The sequence below is a fragment of the Vicugna pacos genome, chromosome 9, assembly GCF_048564905.1.
Source record: "Vicugna pacos chromosome 9, VicPac4, whole genome shotgun sequence".
Classification (NCBI taxonomy): Eukaryota; Metazoa; Chordata; class Mammalia; order Artiodactyla; family Camelidae; genus Vicugna; species Vicugna pacos.
The window spans coordinates 27,324,742-27,351,343 of NC_132995.1; the positions used below are offsets into that span (position 1 = coordinate 27,324,742).

Genomic DNA, 26,602 nt, shown 5'->3' on the forward strand with positions numbered 1-26,602 from the left:
CAATTCAAACATTTACTTTTCAAACATCTTCAGAAAGTTTATCATACACAAACAAGCACAGGAGAGAGAAGAGGGTTCAAGTTCAAGCCAATTCATTTGCCCAGCGGCCCCCGGGAACACAAGCATCATACAGTGAGTAGACCACAGAGGCCGTGAGGGCGGTTCCCTTTGGCAGCCAAATTGCATGGCTGGCAGAACAGGCTCAGAGGCTCTGAGGTGGCTGGCTCTGAAAAGTACTGTGCAATAAGCATAACCAGAGACATCAGAAAAAATGGTGGCAGTGCCAAGTGAGCATGAGAGTAGCCTGCACTGAGAAAATAATTCAAGGAAACTTTCAGTGTGTCCAGAATAGTCCATAAGCAATTCTTGCAATGTATTTCAGCAAACACTCTGATGCTGTAACCAAGTGAGGCAGATTTTAAGGAAAACTGCAAAATAATATGTCAGCAAAGCTTTTTTGGCATCTTAATTGACAGTTCTAATTTTTTTCCTTTTCAAAAACATTTGTCCATAAGGGAAGAAAATTACCCTTGATCTCAGTCTTGAGCAAAGAAATCAGAAGGTGTTAATTGAGCATCTAGTATACACATGACAGGATGCTAGACAGTCTCTCAGAGCAGCAAACCCGGCTCCCCAGGACATGTGATCGAAGCTATCATGGGAAGAGAGCTCAAAGCCTCCAGGTTAGACAAGATCATGTGACAAGTTTGTATTAGGCACAGAAAGGCAGGGAGGACAGCCCTGTCCCCTGGGGCTCACTGTCTGCCAGGAAGACAGACAGGTGGATGCTTGATGGCATCAATGAGATAAACGCTGTCACCAAGGGCATTCGAGGAACTACAGAGGAAATGTCACAGTCTGAGAAGGCGTCCGAGAGGACGGGACACAGAGTTGAGTCTGAAGAGGTGAAAGGAATTCAGGGGGTACCCTGAGGACTGAGGCTGTGGGATCAGGGAGGAAGCCGTCGCACTGGATGGGCATGGACAGAGGTAAGACTTGAGGCTGGAGAGGTAACATGAGTGTGAGCATGGAGGTCCCTGTACACTGAGTTAAGGAGTACAGTTTTAGCCCATGGCCCAGTGCTTCTCAAAGCTGCAAACTCTCACACACACACACACACACACACACACACACATACACACACACACAGAGCATGGGAACATACTGAGTGAACAGTTAAAACCCTATCACTGTGGATGTTCTCTTGTCACCAAAGCAAATCAAACAGAAATGCAGGCACTGAAATCGTACAGCAGGATCGGTTATAAAGTAGTGACCCAGATAATCCAGTATAAGCTGATATTAAAAAACCTCTTGAAGATTATCATTAAAACCAAAACTCAAGATCAAAAGGTCCTTGTAGAACTCACAGTCACCTCGATACAGTTTTGAAGACTCCTAGGGGTCTGTGTCCCTAATTTGAAAAACACTCCTGTAGGCAATGAAAGGTTTTAAGTAGATATTTGGGGTGGCGGAAAGCACGGGTGTGACTGAATTAGATTCATACCATTTCCAGAACACTAGGTCAGCATCAGAGAAAAGCGATGCACCAGTGAAGGGGTGACCCCAGGGGTCCAGACAAAGAGTAACGCAGGCCTGAGAGGCAGTGAGAACGGAGAAGAGAGGCTGCCTTTCCTGAACATCTTCTGTATTCAAGGCCAGGAACTCCACACTTTGGGGAACTCCTAGGAGACAGCGTCCCCACCCTCCTAGAACTTGGAGCCTAGTTGGACACCTAAGACATGCGCCTCATCAAAGAAAAGATATATTACATCATTCAAAAAAAAAAAAAAAGCCACAAGCCAACCTAAATGTCCATCAATGGAAAAATGGATAAAGAAAACGTGGTGTATATACAGACATATTTTTCCCTTAAAAAAAGAAGGAAACCTTGCCATTTGCTACCACACGGATGGACCTGGAAGACAATATGCTAAGTGAAATAAGCCAGACCCAGAAGAATATATATGATCCCACTCATATGAGAAATCTAAAATAATCAAACTCACAGAAGTAGAAAGTAGACTGGTGGTTACCAGGGGCTGAGGGGAGGGGGAATTGGGGAGGTGCTGGTCAAAAGGGACACTTCACTTATGCATAAAGATGAATAATTCCTGAAGATCTACTATACAGCACAGTGTCTGTAGTTAACACTGCATTGTATACTTAACGTATTTTAAGAAGGTAGATCTTACATTCATATCAAAAGAAAAAAAAGAGGGGAGGAGGAAACTTCTAGAGGTGATGGATAATTTCAGAGCATCGTATATGGGGACCGTTTCATGGGGGTACACTTACCTTCAAACTCATTAATACATATACATTATACATGTACAGCTTTTTTGGTCAGTCAGTCATACCTCAATACACACACACACACACACACACACACACGAATAAATGAATAAATAAATAAAAACAAAAAGTAAAAAGCCCTTCAGAAAAAGTAGGATTCTATTAATGGCAGAGTGCAGTCCATGTGACTAATCTGCTCCCCATAGGAAAGGCTTCAAGGCAAGTCAGAACTTTAGACTTTAAAGCTTAGAGAATTGAAGTAGAAGGGGCAGACAGGAAAACGCCATCCGTGGGACAGGGTGGAAATCCAAGGAACGAGTCCTGCTTGGCATGGCAAGGGACTGCCGGCAGTGGGAGCAGAGGCCCCACTGGGGCTGCCACAACCACTGGCAGCTCACAGACCCAGGGCCTGAGCAGGGCTGCAGGCTGCCCTGGCCTCTCCCGCCACCAAGGTCCCAGAGAGGATGACATTCTGACAATCTGGAAAATCTGTACAGATTTTCCAAATTTCGGTCATTCATATACTGCAGTCACCATTTTTATCAGTTCCTTGCATCTCTTGTACTGTTTACTTCCTATTTTTCTTTAAATGGACTCACTTGTTAATTTTAATAAATTATTTTAAAAGGAAACTTCCCAGGACCACAAATGGAAAACTAGCGTCACTTGTACCAAAAGGAAAGTAACTGGAAAACTCAAATTAAAGGGTCTTCTGTAAAACAGTAGACCTATACTCTTTAAAAAGAAATGAACCCAAAGAGATATGGCAGTTGAATGCATTGTGTGGCCATGAATTGGATCCTAGAGTGAGGAAAAAGTTGCTTTAAAGGATGGTATTGGGACAACTATAAACACATATACTTAAGACAACAGCTTTGTAACACTATTACATTTCCTGATTTTGACAATTTCACTATGGTTAAGAGAATAAAATCCTTATTCTTAGGAGATAAATGCTGCAATATCTAGGTGTGAAGGGCACTTACTGCAACTTACTCTCAAATGGCTAAATTAAAAAAAAAGAATTCAGGTATCATATGTATATGTATGAATTATAGAGTGAGAAAGACAAAGCAGATGAGACAAAATGTCAATGATGGGTGAATGTGTATGAAAGATATGGGAATTTATTGCAATCTTACCATTTCTCTGTAGGTTGAAATTTTTCAAACTATTACAAAAGACAGACCTAACACATCATTTTGTATGGACCTGCAACCATGGTAAGCCTGGGGCAGGTGCTCAATGTTTGCTGCTGGATGAACTGTTATAATAAAAATGTGCGGGGAGGGTATAGCTCAGTGGTAGAGTGCATGCCTAGCATGCATGAGGCCCTGGGTTCAATCCCCAGTGCCTCCATTAAAAAATTAACCCTAATTACCTTCCCTCAAAATTAAAAAAAATTTTTTTTGAATGAATGAAGAAGGAAAGACGGAAAGGAAGGAAGGAAGGGAGGGAGGGAGGAAAGAAGAGTGTCCATGTGCCCCCTACAAACACCTCAGGTAGTATCAGTGGTCCACACACTGTGCTGGGAAGTGAGAATGAGCCAGGAGGAACAACACAGAGACAAGCCATAGGGGAGTGTGAAACGCATCATGCGGGGCCATCACAGGCCAAAAATATGTCTCGATGCCCACACTTTCCACCAAAGAACAAGACAGAACAACAGACCCCAGGGACCCCTGCCCCGGGTGACTGTGGAGGAGAAAGAGCTATGCTGCAGGGGTTGTGGAGAAGGAATATTGCTCTTCCTTCCTTCTTACTAACACCAACATTCCAACCCAAGTAGTGGCCAAAGACAGTATGATATAAGTGACCCCAGCCCTGATGGAAAGGATCTGCTGCTTTGGGTGGGAGGAGCACAAACAAGCTTTCAGGGCCAGACAAGAGAAATGCAAGCACCCAGCAGGCGGATGTGGGCTCCCACCTCTTCCCACTCTGAAGGGGAGTCTTCGGAGACATCCAGCTTCTCCTGTCAGTTCCTGACCTGTAACTCACTGGCCTAATAATGACCACTGCCATCACTGTTTGTGAGACTTAACATTATTTAATACAGGAAGAAACAAATCTGCTAATTATTGCAGCGAGATGCCTTCCATTACACGTGTCATGACTTCAGAGACACCAATGAGAAAAAATATGCATCTTAGAAATGATGAAATATAGCCCTGCATTAAGTTTCCAGTTCTTTCTCATTCTGCATCAGTTCCTCCTAACCATACGGGAATGAGGTGAGGTTAACCTGATTCACAAGAAGATGTTGAGGTTGAGAGCTGATGCAACTTGCCCAAGGTCACTCTGGACATAAACACGTGGTCCTGACTCCAAGGCAGGGTCACAGCACCTCACAATCTGCCCAGAGGACTGGCTGATGGAACCAATCGAAGAGTTTCCCATGACAGAAGCCAGTGCTTTCCCATCACATCAGTGAAGGGAGCAGGCACAGGAGTCCGTACATGAAGAATGGCTATACAATTACAAGGCAGAAGGAAGCCAGTCTCCCCACCTGTCTTCCCAGCATTCACAAAGCAGTATAGTGTGTTATAGTGGGTGATACAGTGGGATAAACCAATGTCAATTACTATATTCCAAATGCCCTGCTACAGTGTCAGAAGGTATACCTGATCGGACCTCCTTTCCAAATGTGAGCCCATCATGCTAATTTATGGCCTAAAGACAAGCATGAGTGTTTTGTCAAAGTAAAATACTTCCATTCATAAAATTTACAATGTGAGTTTTCTTTATATTCCCAATAGCAGAAACCCAATTTTGTTATTTATTATTGAATAACCATTAGGAATATTTGAAATTAGCTTCTGGAGGGGATGATATAGCTCAAGTGGTACGGCACATGCTTAGCATGCACAAGGTCCTGAGTTCAATCCCCAGAACCTCCTCTAAAAATAAACAAATAAGCCAAATTACCCCCCCAAAAAAATAAAATTAAAGTTTTAAAAATAATCTTGAAATTGACTTCAAAAAAGGGTGGTTCAAAAAAAAAAAAGTGGGTGGTTCTATAACAGAAAAGCAAACCAACTTACATCAGAATTCTTTTTTGCTCAAGCAGCCAAAGATTAGAAATGACCTAAAATGTCTATCAATAATATCTGATGACATAAATTAAGACACATCTCTACTCCAGAATGATCTGCAACCATTAAAAAGAGGCAGTGATACACTTCATCAACACAAAATCATGTCTAAGATGTAATGGAAAAAATATTTAAAGAGCTAGAATAGTGCTCCCAGCATGTTACCACTTGTGTGTAAATTTATATACACTTGCATACGGATAAAGAAACAAGAAACAGTTGAGCTAAGAAACAGAAATGGGAGAACTACTTTTTTACTGTTTATCTTTTCTTTTGAATTTTGCACCATGTGTACCTATCATCTATTTTTAAAAATACTATTTTTTTAAAAAGAGGAAATAATTTTTTTAAAAAGAGGAAATAATTTTTTTAAAAAGAGGAAAATCTGTGCTTTAAAAAAATACACAAACTGTCTTCAGAACCTTAACACAAGTTACTGTTCTAATCTTGTTCTACTGAATTATTTAGACAACTACGAGAAAATAAAAAGTCTTTCCCCCGTAGATGCTAGTGATTCATCCAACAACTCCAAATGTCTCTAAAAAGTTTATGTATATACACGTGCAGGGGAGGGCTCCAGCACCCTCAGGGAGTCTCTTTAAGACAGGAGAAGGGCTCAGTGACGAATGTTCAGCCAACAGCAGCACCTGAGGCCAGACCCACAGGACAGACACAAGGGCTCCACAAAGATGAGTTTCTCAACCTCCAGTCCCTCAGCAGCCTGGTTTGTGGCCACTGACTGGGGTTCCCACCTTGCCTCACATTACCCGTTTAGTAGGACAAGACATTAAACGTCAACAGTGCAAGCCAAAGAGCTCACTGACAGATGTAAGAATTCACACTGTGCAGGAGAAGACCTACCAGTTCATGCAATCTAAGAAGACACCCTGAGGTAATGGAAAAAAGTGTGTGTGTGTTTTTTTAAGTTGCAAAAAGGCAAAATAGAGGGGAGGGTATATAGCTCAGTGGTGGACGGGTGCCTAGCATGCACAAGTCCTGGGTTCAATCCTCAGTACCTCCACTCAAAAACAAACAAGCATAATAACCTCCCTTCCTCCTGCAAAACAAAAAAATATTAAAAAAAAGACAAAACACACACACAGGGGACAGATGTCATGAAGACACACGAGAGAGGACAGCCATGTGATGATGGAGGCAGAGACAGGAGTGATGCATCTAGAAGTCAAGGAACACCAAGGGCTGGAAGCTAGAAGAATCAAAGAAAGACTCTCCCCTACAGGTTTCAGAGGGAGCACAGCCCTGGGACACCTTGATATCAGGCCTCTGGCCTCCAGAATTGTAAGATAATTTGTTTTAAGCCACTCAGCTTGTGGTCCTTTTTTATGGGAGCCCTAGGAAACTGATGCACTGCGAAAAATCTTTTAATCTTCACTTAACTTATTCCCTGAACAGATAAACAATGAAAAAGTCAAGGTGCTCAACACCATTAGTCATCAGAGAAATGCAAACTAAAGCAATAATGACAAACATTTCACACCCATTAGAAAGGCTGAAATGAAGGCTGACAACATCAAAAGTGAGGGTATGGAGCAACCAGAGCCTTTTGATGCGGCTGGTGGCTACGTCAAATGTCAGAGCCACTCCGACCAATTCTTATAAATTAAACATACATCTATCCTATGGCCCAGCAATTCCACTCCTAGGTGTTTACTCAAGAGAAATGAAAATATATGTCCATAAAGGATATATACAAGAACATTCATAGCAATCTTACAACAGCTAAAAAGTCCAGCATCGGGAGAACAGACAGACTGTGGCATGTCCATACAATGACCTCCTGCTCAGCAACAAAATGGAATGCTCTGTGGGCACGTGCAACAGTGTGGGTGAATCTCAAAATAATTCTATTAGCAAAAGATGCTAGGCTCAACAAAATATACATCACATGATTTCACTTATATAAAAAATAAGGACAAACAAAACTAAAGTTACAGAAGTCAGAAAGGGCTGGGGGAAGGATAGGGAAGTGCCTGCAATGTTGTGGAGTGATGGAATGTTGATACCCTGTTTGGGGTGCTGGTTACATGGGTATGTACAATTTTTAAAATTCAGTAAACTGAACACTTAAGACATACTTCAACTAAAAGAAGGGAGGGTCTGATACAACACAGGCAGGCAAGAATCATCAATGGACACTAAAATCATTAGGTAAAAGTTGTTAGGGAACAGGATACTTGCTCCGTGCCAAAGCATCATGCCTTAGGGGAAAAAAACTACCTGTCCCACAGCAGTCAGCACCTTACCCAAGTGACCAGCCAGACTAGCACTCCCAGCAGGACAACTGTTAACGCGCCTTCTGATACAATGCAGTATGGAACTGCACCACCTATGACATATCCTTGCCAAAAACGTAGGACCTAAATCTAACCAAGCCTCTAGACCAAACTTCCAGCGTGCAGAAAATACAGGGAATAGAAGAACAGTTAGGGTGGGAAGGGATAAGTTGGGAGTTTGAGATTTGTAGACACAAATATACATAAAATAGATTAACAAGTTCATACTGTATAGCACAGGGAACTATATTCAATATCTTGTAATAGCTTATGGTGACAAAGAGTATGAAAATGAATAGATGTATATTCATGTATGACTGAAGCATTGTGCTGTACACCAGAAATTAAGACCACATTGTAAACTGATTGTACCTCAATAAAAAAAAGAAAAAAGAACAGTTAAGTGATACCATGAGGAAACAATCAGACAAATCTAGAATACAGGATATTCTATAAGACAACTGGCTTAGTCAGTATCACTAGGGGGAAAAAAAAGAGGTACGAAGACTGCTCTAGATTAAAAGAAACTGGGGGAGGGTATAGCTCAAATGGTAGAGTGCATACTTACCACGCATGCTGTCCTGGGTTCAAACCCCAGTACCTCCATTAAAATCCCCAGTATCTCCATTAAAAAAATCAATAAATAAATAGGTAAGCCTAATTACTTCTCCCTCAAAAAAAAAATAAATAAAACAAAACAAAGTGTGTCAGGAAAGCATTGAAGTGTTAAAAAAAATAATAGTAAGATAAAAGAAACGAAAGACACATAAAAACTAAGTGCAATGCACAAACCTTAATTAACTCCTGGTTTTTAAAAAGGCCATAAAAGCACCCTTGGGTGAAGAAAGCTGGAGTAACTATTCTCATATCAGACAAAATAGACTTTAAAATAAATATTGTAATGAAAGACAAAGGAGGGCATTACATGATGATAAAAGGGTCAATCCAGCAAGAAGATAGAACATTTATAAATGTAAATACACCCAATACAGGAGAACCAAGATATATAAAGCAAAAGCATTTTTGGGGGGACAATTAAAAATTCAAATATGAGAACCAGAGATTAGATATAATAGAACTGCTATTAGTTTTTAAGGTGTGAAAATGGTATCATAATTAGGTAAGAGAATGTCTCTCTTCTTAGGAGCTGCATGTGAAGGACTTAAAGGTGAGATGTCATGAACTCTGCAACTACTTTTCATGGTTAAGAAAAAATTTTATTTATACAGCATATGTATAAGTTAAAAAATGGCAGAATGTTAATAATTACTGAATCTAGATACAAAATACATGGGTGTTCATTACAGTATTCATTCAAATTTTCTATATACTTAAAATGTTTCATAATAAAAAACTGGAACAGAATAAAATTAAAAGGGGCCTAAATGCAATGAAGTGCCCAGAACAGGTTCCTGAAACAAAACAAAACAAAATACGTTAGTAGAAAAACTGGTGAAATATGAATAAACTCTGTAGTACATTTAATATTATTGCACTAATGCTAATTTCCTAGTAACTGTGCCTTCATTATACAAGATTCAGGAAGGAGAATTTAGATTAAAAAAACACCCTGTACTATCACTTGATATTTTCTATAAATGTAAAATTATTCCAAAATAAAACCTTTTTTTTTTAAGGGGGCAACCAGTGTATAAAAACTCTAAGTTTTCATTGGTTTTTAATATGCATGTAATTGAACAACTTCAAGATCCAATGTTTACCACTATGACCTTCCGCAAATATCTAGTTTGGCACAAAAAGACCCCAAATGTGAGAAAAGCTTCCATGGGACCACGTATGGGACAGAAGGGATGCCACGTCTGTACCCAATGCCTGGGCATCAGGGCTGCAGGCCAGACAGGGGGCTTGGTTCTTAGAGGAGAGTGAGGCTACTGCCTGGGTGCAGCTACCTTGTTCTGGCTCAGAGAAGCTTTCCTTAGTTCAGCAAAGACACAGGTTGAACTGTCTGCTTGTGCAGCACCGACTGCAAAAGAACTGCAAAGAGGAGGAACACAGCAGTGTCAATTTATGTCCCTTCTCTGGTCTGCAGAGCCCCCAGCCACCCACCTTTGCGAGCTAAATCAGATTAACCAAGTCGCCACATCACAGACATCTGTGCAGTTTTTGGAGTGTCTATCAGATTTTCATTCATATTATCTCATTTAATCGTGGTAACAGCTCCCATTTTACAAAGGAGGAACAGAGGACACCTAGCCCCTCTCTACCTTCGCTGAGTCATAAACACTTTTCACCGGAAGCTCTCTCTTTAACAGGAGATGCTGGTGCTTCACCTGACTCACATGAACCGCATTCACTCCTTCCCTCTGAACTTCTACCAGCCTTATACTGTGATGAATCAGAACAGGTAAGGGATGTGAAAACACTTTTAGCCTTTTGTCAAAGGGGAGTGTGGGTGGAAGAATGTGGTTGAAATCCAAGCAAAAATCTATGACTTTTTTGAAAGCAACATCAATTTGATAACACATCTGTGCTGCTGGGATTGCGTGGTGGCTAGAGCACAGAGCACAGAGTCACACGGCTGGTGCGCAGCCTCGGCTCCACCAGGTGCCGCTGTGTGACCTTGGGCGGGTTAATCGCCCTCTGAGCCTTAGGTGACTCATGTGGCAAATGGAGATGATCCCAGTACGTAGCCCACAGGGTTGTCTGAGGACTCAATGGAATTATCTCAGTGCCTGGCATACAGTGAGAACGCAATACATGGCAACTATTACTGGCATGCCTCATGGTTCTGATTTACATCTTTGTTTTTTAAAAGAGCTTTCTCCAACTATTAGTGCTTGACTTTGGGGCTGAGAGGGCCCCTGGAAGCCATGGAAGGCCATTTTGGGGGTAAGGAAAGTTCTCCAAATTTTTAAAAAATTGTGATCCATGAGCGGAGGATCTTCAGAATTAGATAATTATCTGGGTCTCCGGGAGGGTGGGAGCCACTGAGCTCCGTCTGTTCTATCTCTTGCCACTATTTTGTAAATGTATATTCTTTATACCACAACCACAGCAATATCTACCTCACAGACTAAAAACCAGAGGGTTGAAACTTTTAAATGATAATAAATATCATGAAAAATGTCTCTTGCATGGAAAACGAAGAAGGACAAAGGCCCACTTTCCTAATAGCTGGGGCTTCAGCCCCAAATCTTTAAACAGAATTAAGAGGAACTCTGGGCAGTACCTTCATCTAGGCTTAGTAAGTCTGAATGACTAGAAATGAAGCAGCCAAACACCTGTTTGGCCGCCTTCTGTTCCAAGCCAGAGCACAGCCTCAGCTCTTCCCACCGCCTTGGCAGACCAGCCAAAGGTCTGCGCTCACACCCTGGTGAGTTTGGGGACAGCCTGGAAGCCTCCAGCCTCATCTCCCCGAGCCATGCAGGAGGGAAGGCAGCATCAGAGAAAATGAGAGCTGGCCAAGGAAGGAAGATAGAGAGAAAAGCCTCTATTCCCGTGCAGGCTCTGAGCCAGGGCTGGGTATCGGTTAGCACTTTAAATATGGTAGATCAGATCCCTGTCCTCTGGCGAGGCAGAGAAAGGGCTGTTCCTCCTTGAGCCCTGCAGAAATGAGGCATATACCTCCAACGACATCAAAGACCCATGACTAAATGACATTCAGTCTCATGAAAAGATACTCCCTTTGCCAACCTTTTGCACTCCTGACTTGTCAAGGAGAGAGTTTCTGCATTGTTGGTGTCCCACTGACACCTCCTTGCCCCTTAGTAACTCCCTTTATTTACCAGGGATGGAGTAAGCCTCAACCTTAGACACTGAGGCAGGTAACAGTAATGAGTAGGAATTGAGTAACATTGTTTTGTGTTCTTTTTATTATGGTTGCCTTCTATTTTGGAGCAAATAACAATGATGTCCATTCATGACAGAGATGCAACATCCCTTTTTAAGTACATTTGTAGCTTTAAAAAAAAAGAAATGGAAGGGAGGGAGAAAAAGACTAAGAAATAATAGATTTCTACATAAGAAAAATATAGCACACTTTCCTACCTACTGTGACATTTTCTTGATGCCTCCAACAGCCCATAACTGTGCTGACCACTACCAGCCACCAGCCACATACCACATACAACCCTTATTTAATTACTACATGACTAGAATCATTTAAATAATTAAAAAGTAAATAAAATTTTAAAAATTCAATTCATCAAATGTGTCGTACTAGCCACATTTCAAGGGCTCAATAGCCACGTGTAGCTGACAGCTCACCTCACTAGACAACGCAGCTACGGAACATTTCTCCCACCACAGAAAGTTCTTTTGGTCAGTACGAGCCTAGAATGCCACTCAAAGCTCACCTGGCTACTCACCTGGTGGTGGTACTAAAAGGCCTGGCTTCTCCCCAAGTAATGGACGTTTGGGAGGCTTGGGAGGGAGGCATCCCAAAGGTGCAGGCCTCTTGGAGGGGACTGCCAGAAGTGGGGGAGGGGGAAACAGACCTTTGGGGTTGACCAATCCTGCAGAGAACAAAACCAAAACATAAATGGGAAGATGCATGACGAACCCATTCCAGCTGTTTGCCCCAAAGGGACATTTCCTCATCTTTAGAAAGGGGCTGAGCAGGGAGCACCTGCCACGCACACCAAGCACAACCTCAGCTCCTCAAGCTCTGCCAAGTCCTCTCTGAGCCCAGACTGTGACTCAGTGATTATCCAGGGTTCAGCAAACTAGAGTCTGGGGGCCAAATCCAGCCTACTGTTGGTTTTGGTATGGCCTGCAAGCCAGAATGGTTTTCTCATTTTTAAATGGTTACATTATAAATGGTTATATCAGTACATACATAATATCCTTAATTTTGCTTCTTGGCCTGAAAAGTCTAAAATGAAATATTTACCATCTGGCTCTTTAAAAAGAAGTTTGAAAACCCTGGGCCTAAGTCCATGCCTGTCCTGACATCCTGGTCCTCCACCTTCACCTTCTCACAAGTGGGTTTTGTTCCAAACATTCTGTTTTGACACAAAAGACCCAGAATTGCCAAAGTAATACTGAAGAAAAAGAGAAAAAAATGTAATACATTTTCTCAAACATCCAAAGCACTTAGGTTCCCAGACAGGTCATAAAGGCAGACCCACAACATACCTGAAGCACTCTGTTCTTCAGAATCTAACATCCATCCACCCAGGACACGGGCCCCCAGTGGTGTAACACATGGTCTAGTGCCCTGTCACCTTGCTCTTGGTGACAGTCTGCCAGGCACAATCCTCACCCTGCTGAACAGGACATTTTCTCCCAGTTCTTGCCAAGGTCCTGAAGCAAGAACCTAGCCCTTTTTGAAGGTCTAGAAGAGTTTTGTTTTTAAACTAATGGCAAGGATGGGAAACCATTAAAGGCAAAAAAGATTTCTTCCTGAGCCCTCCTCCCTTTTATTCACTCACTTCTCATGGGAAGCAACCAGGTAGTAAGAACAGGCCTGTGGCTGAGGCACAGGGGAGTGCCAGGACAACGGGAGAAGGAAGGGAAGAAACAAAGACATGGCAAACAAAGCGCAGGCCGTGATGGGGACAGAGAAGATGCTGAACTGATACACCCTCGCTCACCCTGAAAGTCAACAGGTCAAAAAGGGAGGGGGTACGGAAATGCTCGTCCCTAGGGCTGTGGAGCTTCAGTGCACTGACACTGCCAACAAAAGATGTGTGTACTACAGCTAGAAAGCAAGCGGGCACATTCCCTCAATTACAATCCACAATAATAGTCAAGGTGGAAATATTGTGCTCAAAGGAAAAATTTTTGGTTCAAAAATAACCCTTGTTCACATAGGAGGCCAAAGCAATAGATGACTCTTATGAACAAATGCATCTCCAGGTCTAAATTTTATTTAAGGTCCAGGTGAAAAGCCACCTTCCTGAGAAGACCTCACTGACAACTTCCTCTTTAACATGGAAGATTGAAAACATGCTCTCATCTGGTTCCTCCTCCGCTCCCACTGCCAACACACAAGGAGGACAGGGGAGGAGACAGAGTGTATGAACAAATGTTTGGGAAGGTGAGGAACAGAAGGGACAGTGAGTAAATGGAGGAAACTACATCCTAGGTGCCTGAACTCTTTACCCTCAAGAGCAGGGAAAAGCTCCAACACTGGACGAACCAGAAACCCCACAGGGCTGACCACTGGGCTCGAGTGGGAGTCTGTGCCCACCCAGTTCTCCTCCCAGAGGTAAGAGATGGATGTCTGATGAAGCTGCATGAGCAGCAGGATCCAGTGTGGCCCAAAGTTAGTCAGCTCGGGATTTCCTGTCATACAAGCCAATCAAGTCCCCTTGTTGTAAGCTAACTCGAGTTGGTTTTTATGTCACTGGCAATGTGAGAAATCCACAGCACTAAAACTTCATTTTAGGCAGATGTTGGATACTATTTAGCACCAACTGCTCAGAAAAGAAACCTCAAAAACACTACTTCAAAGTACTGAGGACATTTTTCACAGAACTAGAACAAATAATCCTAAAATTTATATGGGATCACAAAATACCCAGAATTGCCAAAGCAACACTGAAGAAAAAGAACAAAGCTAGAGGTATAATCCTCTCAGACTTCAGACAATACTACAAAGCCACGGTAATTAAAACAGTGTGGTACTGGCACAAAAACAGACATATGGATCAATGGAACAGAGTAAAGAGCCAGAAATAAACTCACACACCTACAGTCAATTAATCTTAAACAAAGGAAGCAAGAATAGACAATGGAGAAAAGACAGTCTCTTTGGCAAGTGGTGTTGGGAAAAATGGACAGCCGCATTTAAATCAATGAAGTTACAACACTCCCTCACACCATACACAAAAATAAACTCAAAATGGCTTAAAGCCTTAAACATAAGACAAGACACCACAAACCTCCTAGAAGACAACATAGGCAAAACATTCTCTGACATAAATCACAGCAATGTTCTCCTGGGTCAGTCTACCCAAGCAACAGAAATAAAAGCAAAAATAAACAATGGGACCTAATTAAACTTATAGGCTTTTGCACGGCAAAGGAAACCATAAACAAGACAAAAAGACTAGGAATGGGAGAAAAATACTTGCAAATGATGTGACTGACAAGGGCTTAATTTCCAGAATATACAAATAGCTCATACAACTCAGTAACAAAAAAACAAACAACCCAATCCAAAAATGGGCAGAAGACCTAAACAAACATTTCTCCAATGAAGACATATAGATGTCCAATTAAAAAATGTTCAACATTGCTAATTATCAGAGAAATGCAAATCAAAACTACAATGAGATATTACCTCACACCAGTCAGAATGGCCATCGCTAAAAAGTCCACAAATGATAAAAGCTGGAGAGGATGTGGAGAAAAGGCAACTCTCCTACACTGTTGATGGGAATGCAGTTTGATGCAGCCATTATGGAAAACAGTATGGAGATCCATTAAAAAACTAAAAATAGACTTACCATATGATCTAACACTTCCACTCCTGGACATACAACTGCAGGAAACTAATTTCAAAAGATACATGCACCCCAATGTTCACAGCAGCACTATTTACAATAGCCAACACATAGAAGCAACTTAAATGTCCATTGACAGATGACTGTATAAAGAAGTTGTGGAATACACACACACAATGGAATACTACTCAGTCATAAAAAAGAATGAAATAATGTCATTTGCAGCAATATGAATGGACCTAGAGATGATCATATTAAGTGAAGTAAATCAGGAAGAGAAAGACAAATACCATATGATATCACTTATATGTGGAATCTGAAAAAATGACACAAACGAACTTATTTACAAAACATAAACAGACTCACAGACATAGAAAACAAACATGGTTACCAGGGAAAAAGGAGGTGGGGGAAGGATAAATTGGGAGTTCGGGATTTGTAGGTACCAACTACTATATAGAAACAGATAAACAACAATGTCCCACTGTATAGCACAGAGAACTGTATTCAATATCTTGTAGTAACGTATAATGGAAAAAAATAAGAAAAGGAATATATATAGATATATATATGTCTGCATAACTGAATCACTATGTTGTACCCCAGAAATTAACGCAACACTGTAAATTGACTATAACTTCAATTAAAAATAGAAAAAAATTTTAAAAACACTACTGAATTCAGAGTGCTCATTATGACAACTCGAAGTCACTCTAACTGAGGTCACAAACCTTGGTCAAAGAGCTTCTCTAAACCTCTCCCTGTATTAAAACTTAAGGCAATTCGTTCAAGAGAAATAGCACCCATTGAACTTCAAAGCATCTCTCCTGCCTTCTGAAATTGGATTAGTCATTAAAAACGTAGCAACAAACACTGTCGCTGCTCTAAACTATCCTGCATCCTCAGGAGAACTCTCATGGAAACAGAAGAGCGACCGCTAGGTCGTATGCCGAGAGGGAAGCACTGATCGGGCGGTGGAGGGAGACTGCCTGGCCTCTCACCTAACAAAGGGGACTTGACAAGAAGTGGGGGAGGAGGGCCTACGAAGGATCTCTTTCTGGGGGTTGGAAGAAGTGGAGGTGGCTTGCCCACGGTGAGGGTAGTTCTGCCTTGAAATGAGGGATGATCACTGCTGGCCAAAGGATTTGGTGTCTCAAAGCCTGGAAAAGTGAAGAAAACAAATGGTCAGCAGAAATCTGCTGCAGAGGCCAGCAAGCTGCACAATTACTCAGGTAATTCCAGGAAGGTTTTTGATTCTTCCTACTTAGAGGTTTCTATAATAAAAAAGCAACAGGATGTTAGCTAGACTTACTGTGGTGAGCACTACACAACATAAACAGATAATTGAAGCATTATGTTGTATACCTGAAACTAATGTGTTAAATGTCAGTTTTATCTCAATAAAGACAAATTTAAAAAATAAATTAAATAAGCACTCAGAAGAAAAAAGAAACAAAACCGCTATGCTTTAAAAAGCTTACGGATTCCATCCCCATCCTGAGAAAGTAAGTTCAATAAAAGCACAAAAAATAAAATACAGTCCACATTTTATAAGAATAACAATTTCTTTAAAGCTTTAACATGGTCCTGTAACTTCAGCTGCTTTTCCCTACAAGGGACAAGTGATTATTATTTTCTTCTCACCTACTCAACTCAAAACAAGCAATCTGAAAAGTCACTACTTTAAGGACTTGACTTGTAACTGGAGTGCTCTTTAAAACAGGTGAGAGTAGGAACTGCTTCTTTACATTTACCACACACTTCAAAGTACTCTTAAAATGTCTCAATTAACAACAACAACAACAACAACAACAAAAACAGAATCAGAAAAATAAACTGAAAGGGAACTAGAACTGTTTCCTACATGTCCATCTATATAGAGAGGGCATCCTATTTATACATTAAAAATCTGGTTCAAAAGAAAATTAAGCTTCAGAAGCAGCATTTCAGTCTCAACAGGCTAAACACTAAAATAGTGTATTCCTGGAGGAGGAGGGTGTAGCTCAGTGGTAGTGTGTGCTTAGCATGCACAAGATCCTGGGTTCAATCCCCAGTACCTCCACTAAAAACAATCACTAAATAAATATAATTATCTGCCCCCACAAAAAGTAAAAATAAATAAAATAGTGTATTCCCACCCAGGATATGTTCAAATCAGATACCTCTGTATTACAGAGGTACATTCTCTCAACTAAATGAAAAGCTGTTAGTTTTCTTTCATACATGGATTTTTTAGAAAAGGATTTTCTGGGATTTAAAATAGGGAAAGAAAAGGGATGGTGCCAAATACCTTCCAGTTGTCCTTTCCTGGTCTTCAGGTAGTCGATGAGTACGTCCAGCTCATTCCTGTACAAATGCTTGCCCTCGTTTAACAGGAAAAGAAGATGCTGAATGCCCGAAGGGACAGAGTAGCTGGTGAGGCACTCCCGGGCCAGGAAGTCATCTACCAGATCTCCAGCCCTCAGAGAAGTTTCAGTGCGTTCCTGCTGCTCCCGCTTAGCAAAAACTCTCCTATGTTCTTTAGCCACCAGCACCAGGGCATCCTCCAGGGGCATATGCCGATGTACTAGGGACAAGAAAGAGCTTGCTTTACATCAAATGGGTGCTCTGTTTGCTTTTAAAATACGTTTACAAAAAGACAAGAGGAAAAGCAATCAGAAGATAACATGGTTAGTCTAAGAACATGTTTAAACTGTCTCAGCTTTCAGTACAGATGTGACTGTCTACTGACTCGAGAGACCGGGACCCTCAACAGCAGGTGCCCTGTCAGATTTCAAAATCAAACATCACATTCTGTTTCAAAATTATAACATGTGACAGCGTGGTTTACTGTTTCCATATACACCCTTATTTCACAATTGGATAGCTTCATGCTAAGCTGAGATAGAGGGGGTCAGGGGGAGAGAGAGAGGAGAGATATGTGGCATGTATGTCAATGGGAATTCTTAGGGCTAAACAAATCTAGCCTAAAAAAAGAGACAGGATGCAACTACAACCATCACTGGCTACTGGAAGTTTTTCATTAAAAAAAAAAAAAAACTGAAAATGAAGGTTTTCATTTGGGTCCAGTAATCAGGGTGTATGATTCGAGACGAGTGTGATTCACAGAAGAAACCAGGACCTGAGAACAGCAGCCTCTAGATGGGGAGGCGGGGTGAGAAAAGAGTGAAGCAGGGGCTGCTGTTTCTCGTTATGAACTTTTCAGTGTTTATCTTTTAACTCTGCATATGCAGTATTTTGGTAAAAGGCAGATAGATGGACAGACATGCGGCGCAGGGCTTCCTGGCTCTGTCATTGCAGCATGAGGTGTAACACACATCCTCTAGGTGCCTCTGCACTCTTTGGTTCAGGTGTATGGGGCCTTAAACCGTGTTAAAACCCTTTCCAGGTCAGGTCAGGAGTGCTCTGGGTCCTCAATATTACACAGAAAATGGATTCTAGACGCGTAGCATAGCTTTTACGTAACTTGATGGCTGTAGTCAGTGCACAGTCTTCTGATCTCCCCTAGGTTTATTTACTGAGAATGAGACCTAATAAAAGTTTAATTTGAGACAGGAGGCCCCTACCCTGTCTTGCCATATATCACGTGCTTCTGAACAAATTTTGGACCCAAGGGACACCACAGAACTACAGTGGAGATTATGGTATTTGGCTAAATCTTAAACTGTGTTTATTAAGGTTACATTTAGGAAGAAGTATGAATAGATATTTGTCTTCAGGTGCTGAAGTTTCATTGTTTGACTATTTTACATATTTGTCTCAGCACAGAAGCAGCTCCACACGCTTTTGAATAATGGCTGCATGCAAGGTATGAAGCAAACTGTTGGCTACAAACCATTGTGAAAGAGAGCCCAACTAAGACTAGTCTTACTAAAACAGACGCAGCTTATAGGAGGAAACAAAGTGTTCTTTTTACTTATGATCTGAGTTCAATAATTAAATTCACAAATGAGAAATGAAACACTTACCTATTAATACTTTTCTGGACATGATGAAGAAGCTATCTTCTGAATTTGTAACATGTTAAAAGTAGATTACACTTTTCTTGAAGTAATGCTGGGTTTTTCTGAAGTATTTCAGTATTCAACAAATTATTCAACCTACTTATTTTAGTGATAATTTCCTAAATGACTGTGCATGAACATAACACTTAAGTAACCAGACATGATTCATCTTTTGCACAATCTGTCCAAATTATACAGTTCTCCATCCCCACCCCAGGAGACTGGGATTTGTAATTTTTGAAAGTATGCATTTTCTTTCACATTTTCGGAACTTATGTACCACATAAATGTGGTTTAGTCTTATTTCTTTAAAATAAATTGGACATTTTTCTATGCTTAGAGAAACTGCTATTTCATACTCTTGGGTATTGAGCAAGGGCTGGCCAGATGGGTGTGGGTGGCTACAAAGAGGCAAAGCAAATGGACTGGTCAGAATAAAAGGTATTCTGGCATCCCCAAGATGATGGGGAACAAGTGTTCTTCCCTATTGTTTTTTCAGACCCAATATGATGGCTGGAGTATTGAACATCAACCCTACGCTGACTTCTCTGCAAGCTCCAGAAGCTATAAGCAGCATATAAATCCAGCTACTAGTGCTCCACAAGGTCTCTGCCCACAGGAAAGATCTCCTGACTCAGCAATGAACATCCTACACTGCTAAGAACACTAGAGCCGGGATGGACAGTCCAGGGTCTGTTGGAGAAGTGTGCCTGGCTGCTGCTTACCTGGACAAAACAAGGAAGCAAAGTTGGCCTGACATCTTGCAGAGGGCCTGGCACACAGGAGGAACTCAATATGTCTGGACTGAACAGAACAGTACCAAGAGCTTCTGCAAATACGAGAGGACTGGTACACCCATGCTTGTCTGGCTATAACTCCAGGTAAGCTGCTAAAGGCCCTACTCAAGGCAGCCCCCTCCTCCCTAGAAGTAGCAGCTCTGACCAGGAGGGAGAAGCTGAGGGTGGTCTAGGACACGTGCATCCGCCAAAGTCTGGGTATTTCAGGGAGGGGGAAAAGAGTTCATTTCTGTGAATTCTCGTTGTATGTTCAAGATCTCATACAGAAGGCAGAGTTGGCAAGGAAGGTGTAAGAGAATGAAGGGGATAATGAACATGGAGTCTCATTATCACCAAGGGCAGAAAAAATGATGGTGGGACCTGGTCAAACGTTCCACATAAGAAACCTGAATTGGTTACATAATATTTTGGATGCGATATTTTGGATCCTTAAGTCAGAAGCAATGAAGACAATTTAAGTTTCAACTGTCTACAATATACCAAAGAGAACTCTGTGATAACATTTCAAGTCATCTTTTCTTAACTGGATCCAGTTTAGTTACTGACAAATGTGAACCTTCAGAATGTACTCACATACAAAGGAAAAATATTACATTTTAAAAGCAGGATCTATTTTAGATGATGGTTCTAGATTGAGCTAAACTTACTTTTGATAGACTCATGAAGCATAATTACAGTGCAGGAAGAAAGTTTTATGTTGGACTGTTCGACAAGAATACAAAATGGGGACCCATCGTCTTTAACTTCCTGGAGTGCTCGAGTGAGGCTCGACTCAGAGGCAAGGTGAATCATTTCCACCACAAGGCCATGATCCTGCAACCGATGACCTATAGCTATTGCATATTCCCTGAAAAAACACACACACACACACACAAACAAGAAAAAGGTGGGTTACTTTTCATCAAACAAACGGGGCAAAAAAAAAATCTATGTCACCAAGCAGTTGTTCCGCAGATACTTTGATGCGCCCAAACTTAGGTAAGTGAGGTCCAAGACACTATACTTTTACTGTATTTAGATAAGTGAGGTGGGAGATGCCATATTTTTCCAAAAGTCATGCATGTGCTACAACTTATTGTCATTCCTAGACACACCGAACACATTCAAAGGTGTGTTATCCATCTGATGGAATCAGTTAAGAGAACTGGAGGCAATTCTGACTAAAAGGAAGCTTACTTTTGTGAAAACATAGAGTCCTTTTATGGTTTATTATGTACATAACTTAATAAAGAAAGGAGAGTATGTCAAAGCTGTGTTTCTGTGTGACATGACACACTGGGTAAGCACCATGAATATGGCCAGCATTTTTCCAAATGGAATCATTCAAGTGTTATTTGATGAAGTCATTTCAATTTAAAGACTAGCAAAGAAAAATTTTAATTGTTTTAAAGAACAAATGAGACTATTATCTTCAGAAAAATGAGACAATGCTCATTTACAGTTAGTTCCTGGGATATACCAATACTTGTTGAGGTTACTACCGCTGAGACAATTCCTTGCTAAAGAGTAAATGGATGATACTGGAGTTAACCATCTCAGTCAGCATCAACCATCCCATAACTTAACCTTTGATCAAAACCCAGAGTCATCTCATCACCTACTTCCTTAGCCTTGGTCCTCAAGTCCTGAAGAATCTGCCCTAGACCACTCCTTTGGGTTAATGCTTTCATTCCTGCCCAACACTTGCTTAGAAAGCTACAAAGCCCTCCTAACATAGCTTTTAGCCTTGATTTTCTTTTCTCGCCCCAATCATTCTACATGTCAGTCTGAGTAATCCTGTTAAAAGTACTGCGTTCAAAACGGCCCTAGTAACTGTTCAGCATCCTAAATTTCTTAACCTAGTGTTCAAAGTCCTGGCAAGACATGGCTCAAACCTATCTTAATAGGTTTTGTAACCCACAGAGCTTCCAACATTCTGTTTCTCTCCCCAAATTTAATTTCTTGTGATCTTAGGACAATCAACTCTCCCCACAGTGTTTCCAGCTGTGCCTTCCTTGCCATTCTGTTGGCTAGACTCTTAGCATCCTCACCTCAAAGGCCCAGCTCAAATGATATTATTCCCTAAAGCCTCCTTGATTCATCTTGTTGGAACCCACAACGGTAACCCACTCTTCCTTGAATGCACACTCTGCTCAGAACAACTCTTGGCATATTCCATCTTCCAGTTGTTATTTATGCTCGTTTTATTTTATTAGACTGCACGTGGTACAAACGGGAATTGTTAATTATCTTTATGTTTCTCACTGTGCCCAGCACAGAGCTTTACACATTAACAGTGCACAAAATTTATATTTTGTGAATGAAAAATTAATATGATGGCAGGAAAAATGCTTTTCTGGCAATTTAGGAGAGAATGGATGATTTCAGAAAATAAATTCCAAGAGGAAAACAAGAAAAATATGAAATGGTTCATATTTACAGAGTGACAGCCCATGAGTCAAAATTATCACAAAAATGACTCACACTAGATGATGTGACTTGAAAATTAATTACTGTTTTGGACTATAAAGGAATGAATTAGCCAACTAACTTATCACTACAAATCTTCCCGACACTGAAGTGACAAGAGAGCCGGCAGCATGGCCTAGTTTACAGATTCCCTGGCAGACACAGACCCACAAGGCAGAGGTCCTAAAGGATAAAGGCCACCAGGATCCTAATCCCTGGCTAAATGCCAGACCTGCAGAACGCCAAGCAGAGGAGTGACCACCACTCCAGACGGAGTGGGGAGCAGAGCAACCTCCAGTACTCCTCTCCCACAGAACTCTGCACTCAAATTAATACCAGTCAGCCTGGCTCCAGAGATGGGAAGGTGGCAAGAATATCACTATTAAGGTAAGTTGAATGGCAGCTGGAGTCACTCACAATTCTAAAAGAAGCGCAGGCTGCTACAAGTTGGGTGGGATTCTTGCTACAAGTTTTGAGAAAGCTAATATAATCAAAAACTAATGTCATTTCCCTGACTGATGCAGAGTATGGTGGCAAAGCTGCCAACTGTTGAGGGAAAACAAAGCTACTACGCATGCAGAGTCTTTACTGCCTCTGGGTTCAAAATCAGTTTAAATTACATGATCAAATTAATCCAGAGCACGCCTGGTTGTCTTTCAATTATTAAACAGAAATTCTATAATTTTCTAATGTAAAAGGAACTGGCCTCTCCTACCCTCCCCACGCTATGACTGACCTCATTTCTTCTAGTACGCTGTCTCCCAAGGTCCAACCCAAATAACCCTCCAAACGAGATGGAGCTATAATTTTGCTTTCACAAACTCAGACTAAAGATGCCATCTACAAATAAAGTAGATTTCTATAAAGGAGTTATCATAGAATAAAAATTCTGGGTCACTTTAAAATTGCAGATTTTCACATTAAAAAAGTGAGGAAACCAATGCTGCCTTAATGCTGGGCTACGTTTTGTGTATGCCTGGCCTCCTGTTCAGGAATCACTAGTTCTCATCATGTCTGGGTCTTCAGTATCACTCACGCAGGACCTAGCCTGGAGTAACCATGGATGCCTGCAGCCGACCATTTGTCTATGTGCCAGGCTCCCTGCCAAGCATGACAAAACCTGACATAATCCAGACACAGTTATCATCATATGTGAAGTCCCTGTCTGCCCTCAAGTGCCAGGCAGTGGTGAGATCAGGGCACTACATAGGCCTGAAGTATGAGCTGGACACAGACTGGGCTGCAACTGTGTTTTAAGAGGCCTGAATGAGTGAGGTGCAGAACAGGGAACAGGCATCCCATGTTGAAGCAAAAACAGCACAAAGACTGAGAGGAATTCAACCGGCAGTTAAGAAATGAGAGAACCCTTCTCTGAAAGATCAGTGAGAGCAACTTTTTGGCACATGGTCAGTGCCTCAGGGCAGGGGTTTGCCCATCATGTTCACTCAAGTATCCCCAAAGCCTAGCTCAGTGCCTGGCACATGGAAGCCAGTCCTGAAAATAGCTTTTTTTTTTTTCCTGATTATAAAAGTAATAGGTACTCACTGTAGAAGACTCGGGTAATACAGAAAACTGAATATGACAGTAATCTTTAGAAATCGCCCCGCCCACAAGATGCCTCTACCACCAGTTTGGTAAATCCAACAGCATAATGCTTGTAATTCTTAAAGCAGTGTTCCAGCAGAGCATTTCTCAGCAATGCATATAAAGCGGAATACTTAGTCATTTGGCTTTACACAACCTCATTTGACACGCTAAAAAGAAAAGAGTCTACCTCTGTTCTTTGTCGATAGAAACAATAACGCAATCGGAAGGCCTCTCTCGGTCACGCTCTTTCTGAACCACTTGATAAAAGTGCTGGAAAAGCCCCTCTTTCCGAGCATCCCTGCCGCTGGCATCATCTGGAAAATATTGATGTATTCATGCTTTTTGCGAGGCCAAAAGTAATGCACTGGTGAGCAAAAACTCACCAGAAGAAAAAACTCACCCAAGAAAGGTTTTCAGGGTGTCTTACAAAAGTGTAAATCAAAGACAACACAGCTACAAAGAACAGACAAGGAAAATATAAGGACACTTTCAACAAGATTCTTACCCAGCTGAGAGTACTGGCATCGCGCATGGCTCTCTTCATTCCCTTTTGTATAATCAGCCACCCTTCGCCATAATTCTTCAATGCTGTTGGATGCATGAAAATATAACAGTTTGTGCAAATACAGTCTCCCTCTAAACGGGTCCCCAAAAGCCCAAAAATAAATGCCAGATCACCAAGCACAACATATAGGCACCTAAATAAAGACTAAAACGAAGCTCAATGATCTGTTCTCGTTTCACAATATTATTAGTTTCTGGAATTTTCTGCTCTTTCCCATTCAGTTCCTTTTGTCTGTTATAATGAAAAGTACTACATGGAGCCATTGATCTTTGTCAAGTAAGATTCAGATATAGACAGAGAGTGAGATTCATACTTTCAGGTGTTTATTCTAAAGGACATGAGAGAATTTCATCTGAAGTGTTCATCTTTTAAACAAGAGGTGCTTATCTCTGAAGGTTTTCACTGGATATGGGTGAAAAGACGAATCAACAAGATCTGCCCACTTTACTCCTAAACACTCTACAGCTCCCGTGAGCAAGCGATTTCCCCCTGCTAAAGGTGTGCAGAATAGTGCACAGATGCTGGGTGATCTATCAGCCATCTAAAGTGGTTCCCCTGCTGTGATTTAACAGGAAAGGGGGCATTCAATGCACTATGGACCCTAAATCAGGCATTTTTACTGCAGCTCCCCAGCATCCAGACACCGATTTTCTGTCCACAAGGAATGACCTGCCAGAGAGAGAATCCCCTCGGCAGGCAGCAATTAGCTCTTTTCTCACCAGAGGCATCACACTGCCTGGCAAAGCAGCCGTGGAGCACCTCAAACCATGACTACTCAGCAAGCTGCCAACAAGCGTCGATTCCCTTTGCTCTTTCCCTGTGCGATGCTCATTCGGGTTCTTGTCCACGTCCAACCGCCTGACAGAGCAGTCGCAGCTCCAGACTTTAAGACGCAAAGCTTTTGCCTAAGTCCATGCCTCCCCTACTGCCCTGAGAATCCTGAGCTACACAAGAATGCTCCCCTCCCGCAAGCAGGCTTTATCTTTGTCTGCTGTCTCTGACAAATGCTGGCCGTTGACTCCAGAGGCCATTCTTCAGACTGCCTGCTTTCTCTAACCCTGCTACACTATGCTCTTACAGGCTTCCCCTCAAACTTCATACAGTTACTTTCTTTTAATGAAGGGGTATTGTAAACTCCTCACCACTACCCTAAATAATAAGGGGGGGCTTACTGGGAGGTGCCCTAGAAGCTGGTACCTGTTCATCCAGGAAAGGCAGTATGTTGAAACTGCAGCTACCTGAGTTTGAATCTCAACTCCATCACTTACTTACCAGCTTGAACAAGTTACTTAACACCATTATGCCTTAGTCTCCTCACCTGTAAAATGGGGCTATTAGGAGAATCTGCCTCTAAACATTGCTATGAGGATTAAACGAGTTAATACAGGTAAATCCTATAGAATGGTGCCGGCCACAGAGAGGCCCTCAATAGATATAAGTCCTTATTATCTACCTCTGCCTTTAGGTTTCTTTCAGGCCCAGGGCAAAGAAAATCTCTCCTTCAGAATATCGCCAAACAGTTCTAAGTCTCATTTTCAAGGAAATGCTACCTGAGAGAAGCTAGCCTCCGTTAATAGTCACTCCTGAATTCTATACTTTCAAGTGCTTCTGCAGTTGAGGAAAGCACTTTTCAATTTTGAATTATTAATCTAATCTGACACAAATCTCATCTTTAATGCAGGCAAGAGAGAGGCCCTGTCAAGGTTCATACATACAAAAATCAATTTAAATACAGTTCAAGGAACTTGCTTTTACCAAAACTACAGAGGTCGATCCAAGGCAAGAATCTTGAACTGCCATGTTGATTTACCTATTTAGTTTCTTAGAAGAACTCCACTGCTGAATGTAGAAGACAGAGTAAACTAAATAAGATAACCTTCAAAACTGGTTTACTTACTTGGGGATACCACACAGTGGTCAAACACAATGAGGATGAATAATCCTCTGCGACGTACTGTTAAGTGAAAGAAACAAGTTCCAGAAAAACATACCAGTGTGAAATGAACCATTTAAGTTACAAGCAAGGAAAAAAACATTGGGAGAGTTCTGAAAAGGGATTTTCACTTTTTATTATCAGACACTTTCATAACTATTTTTCCATTTCTTGG

General features: G+C 41.5%; 1 protein-coding gene and 1 non-coding gene across 7 annotated transcripts in view; one reads left to right on the forward strand and one right to left on the reverse strand.

Moving 5' to 3' along the window:
• The first annotated feature begins 3,581 nt into the window (after positions 1-3,581).
• TRNAA-AGC (transfer RNA alanine (anticodon AGC)) lies at positions 3,582-3,654 on the forward strand. Its single transcript has one exon. It is a non-coding gene; the product is annotated as a tRNA-Ala (tRNA).
• Positions 3,655-8,896: 5,242 nt separating this feature from the next.
• The window catches only part of LOC116281873 (nuclear receptor coactivator 5-like), a 43,626-nt gene continuing 25,920 nt past the window's right edge, over positions 8,897-26,602 (reverse strand). For 5 of the 6 annotated variants that reach the window (XM_072968818.1, XM_072968815.1, XM_072968817.1 and 2 more), the window contains 8 exons: positions 24,435-24,517; positions 24,117-24,243; positions 20,542-20,741; positions 17,384-17,659; positions 16,095-16,253; positions 12,010-12,156; positions 9,592-9,676; positions 8,897-9,093 (listed from right to left, as the gene is read on the reverse strand). In XM_072968818.1, coding sequence (XP_072824919.1) covers positions 9,618-9,676; positions 12,010-12,156; positions 16,095-16,253; positions 17,384-17,659; positions 20,542-20,741; positions 24,117-24,243; positions 24,435-24,517 — 1,051 coding nt within the window. In that variant the 3' untranslated portion in view covers positions 8,897-9,093; positions 9,592-9,617. The remainder of the gene's footprint in view (positions 9,094-9,591; positions 9,677-12,009; positions 12,157-16,094; positions 16,254-17,383; positions 17,660-20,541; positions 20,742-24,116; positions 24,244-24,434; positions 24,518-26,602) is intronic. The other variant, XM_072968821.1, reaches the window with a different exon arrangement.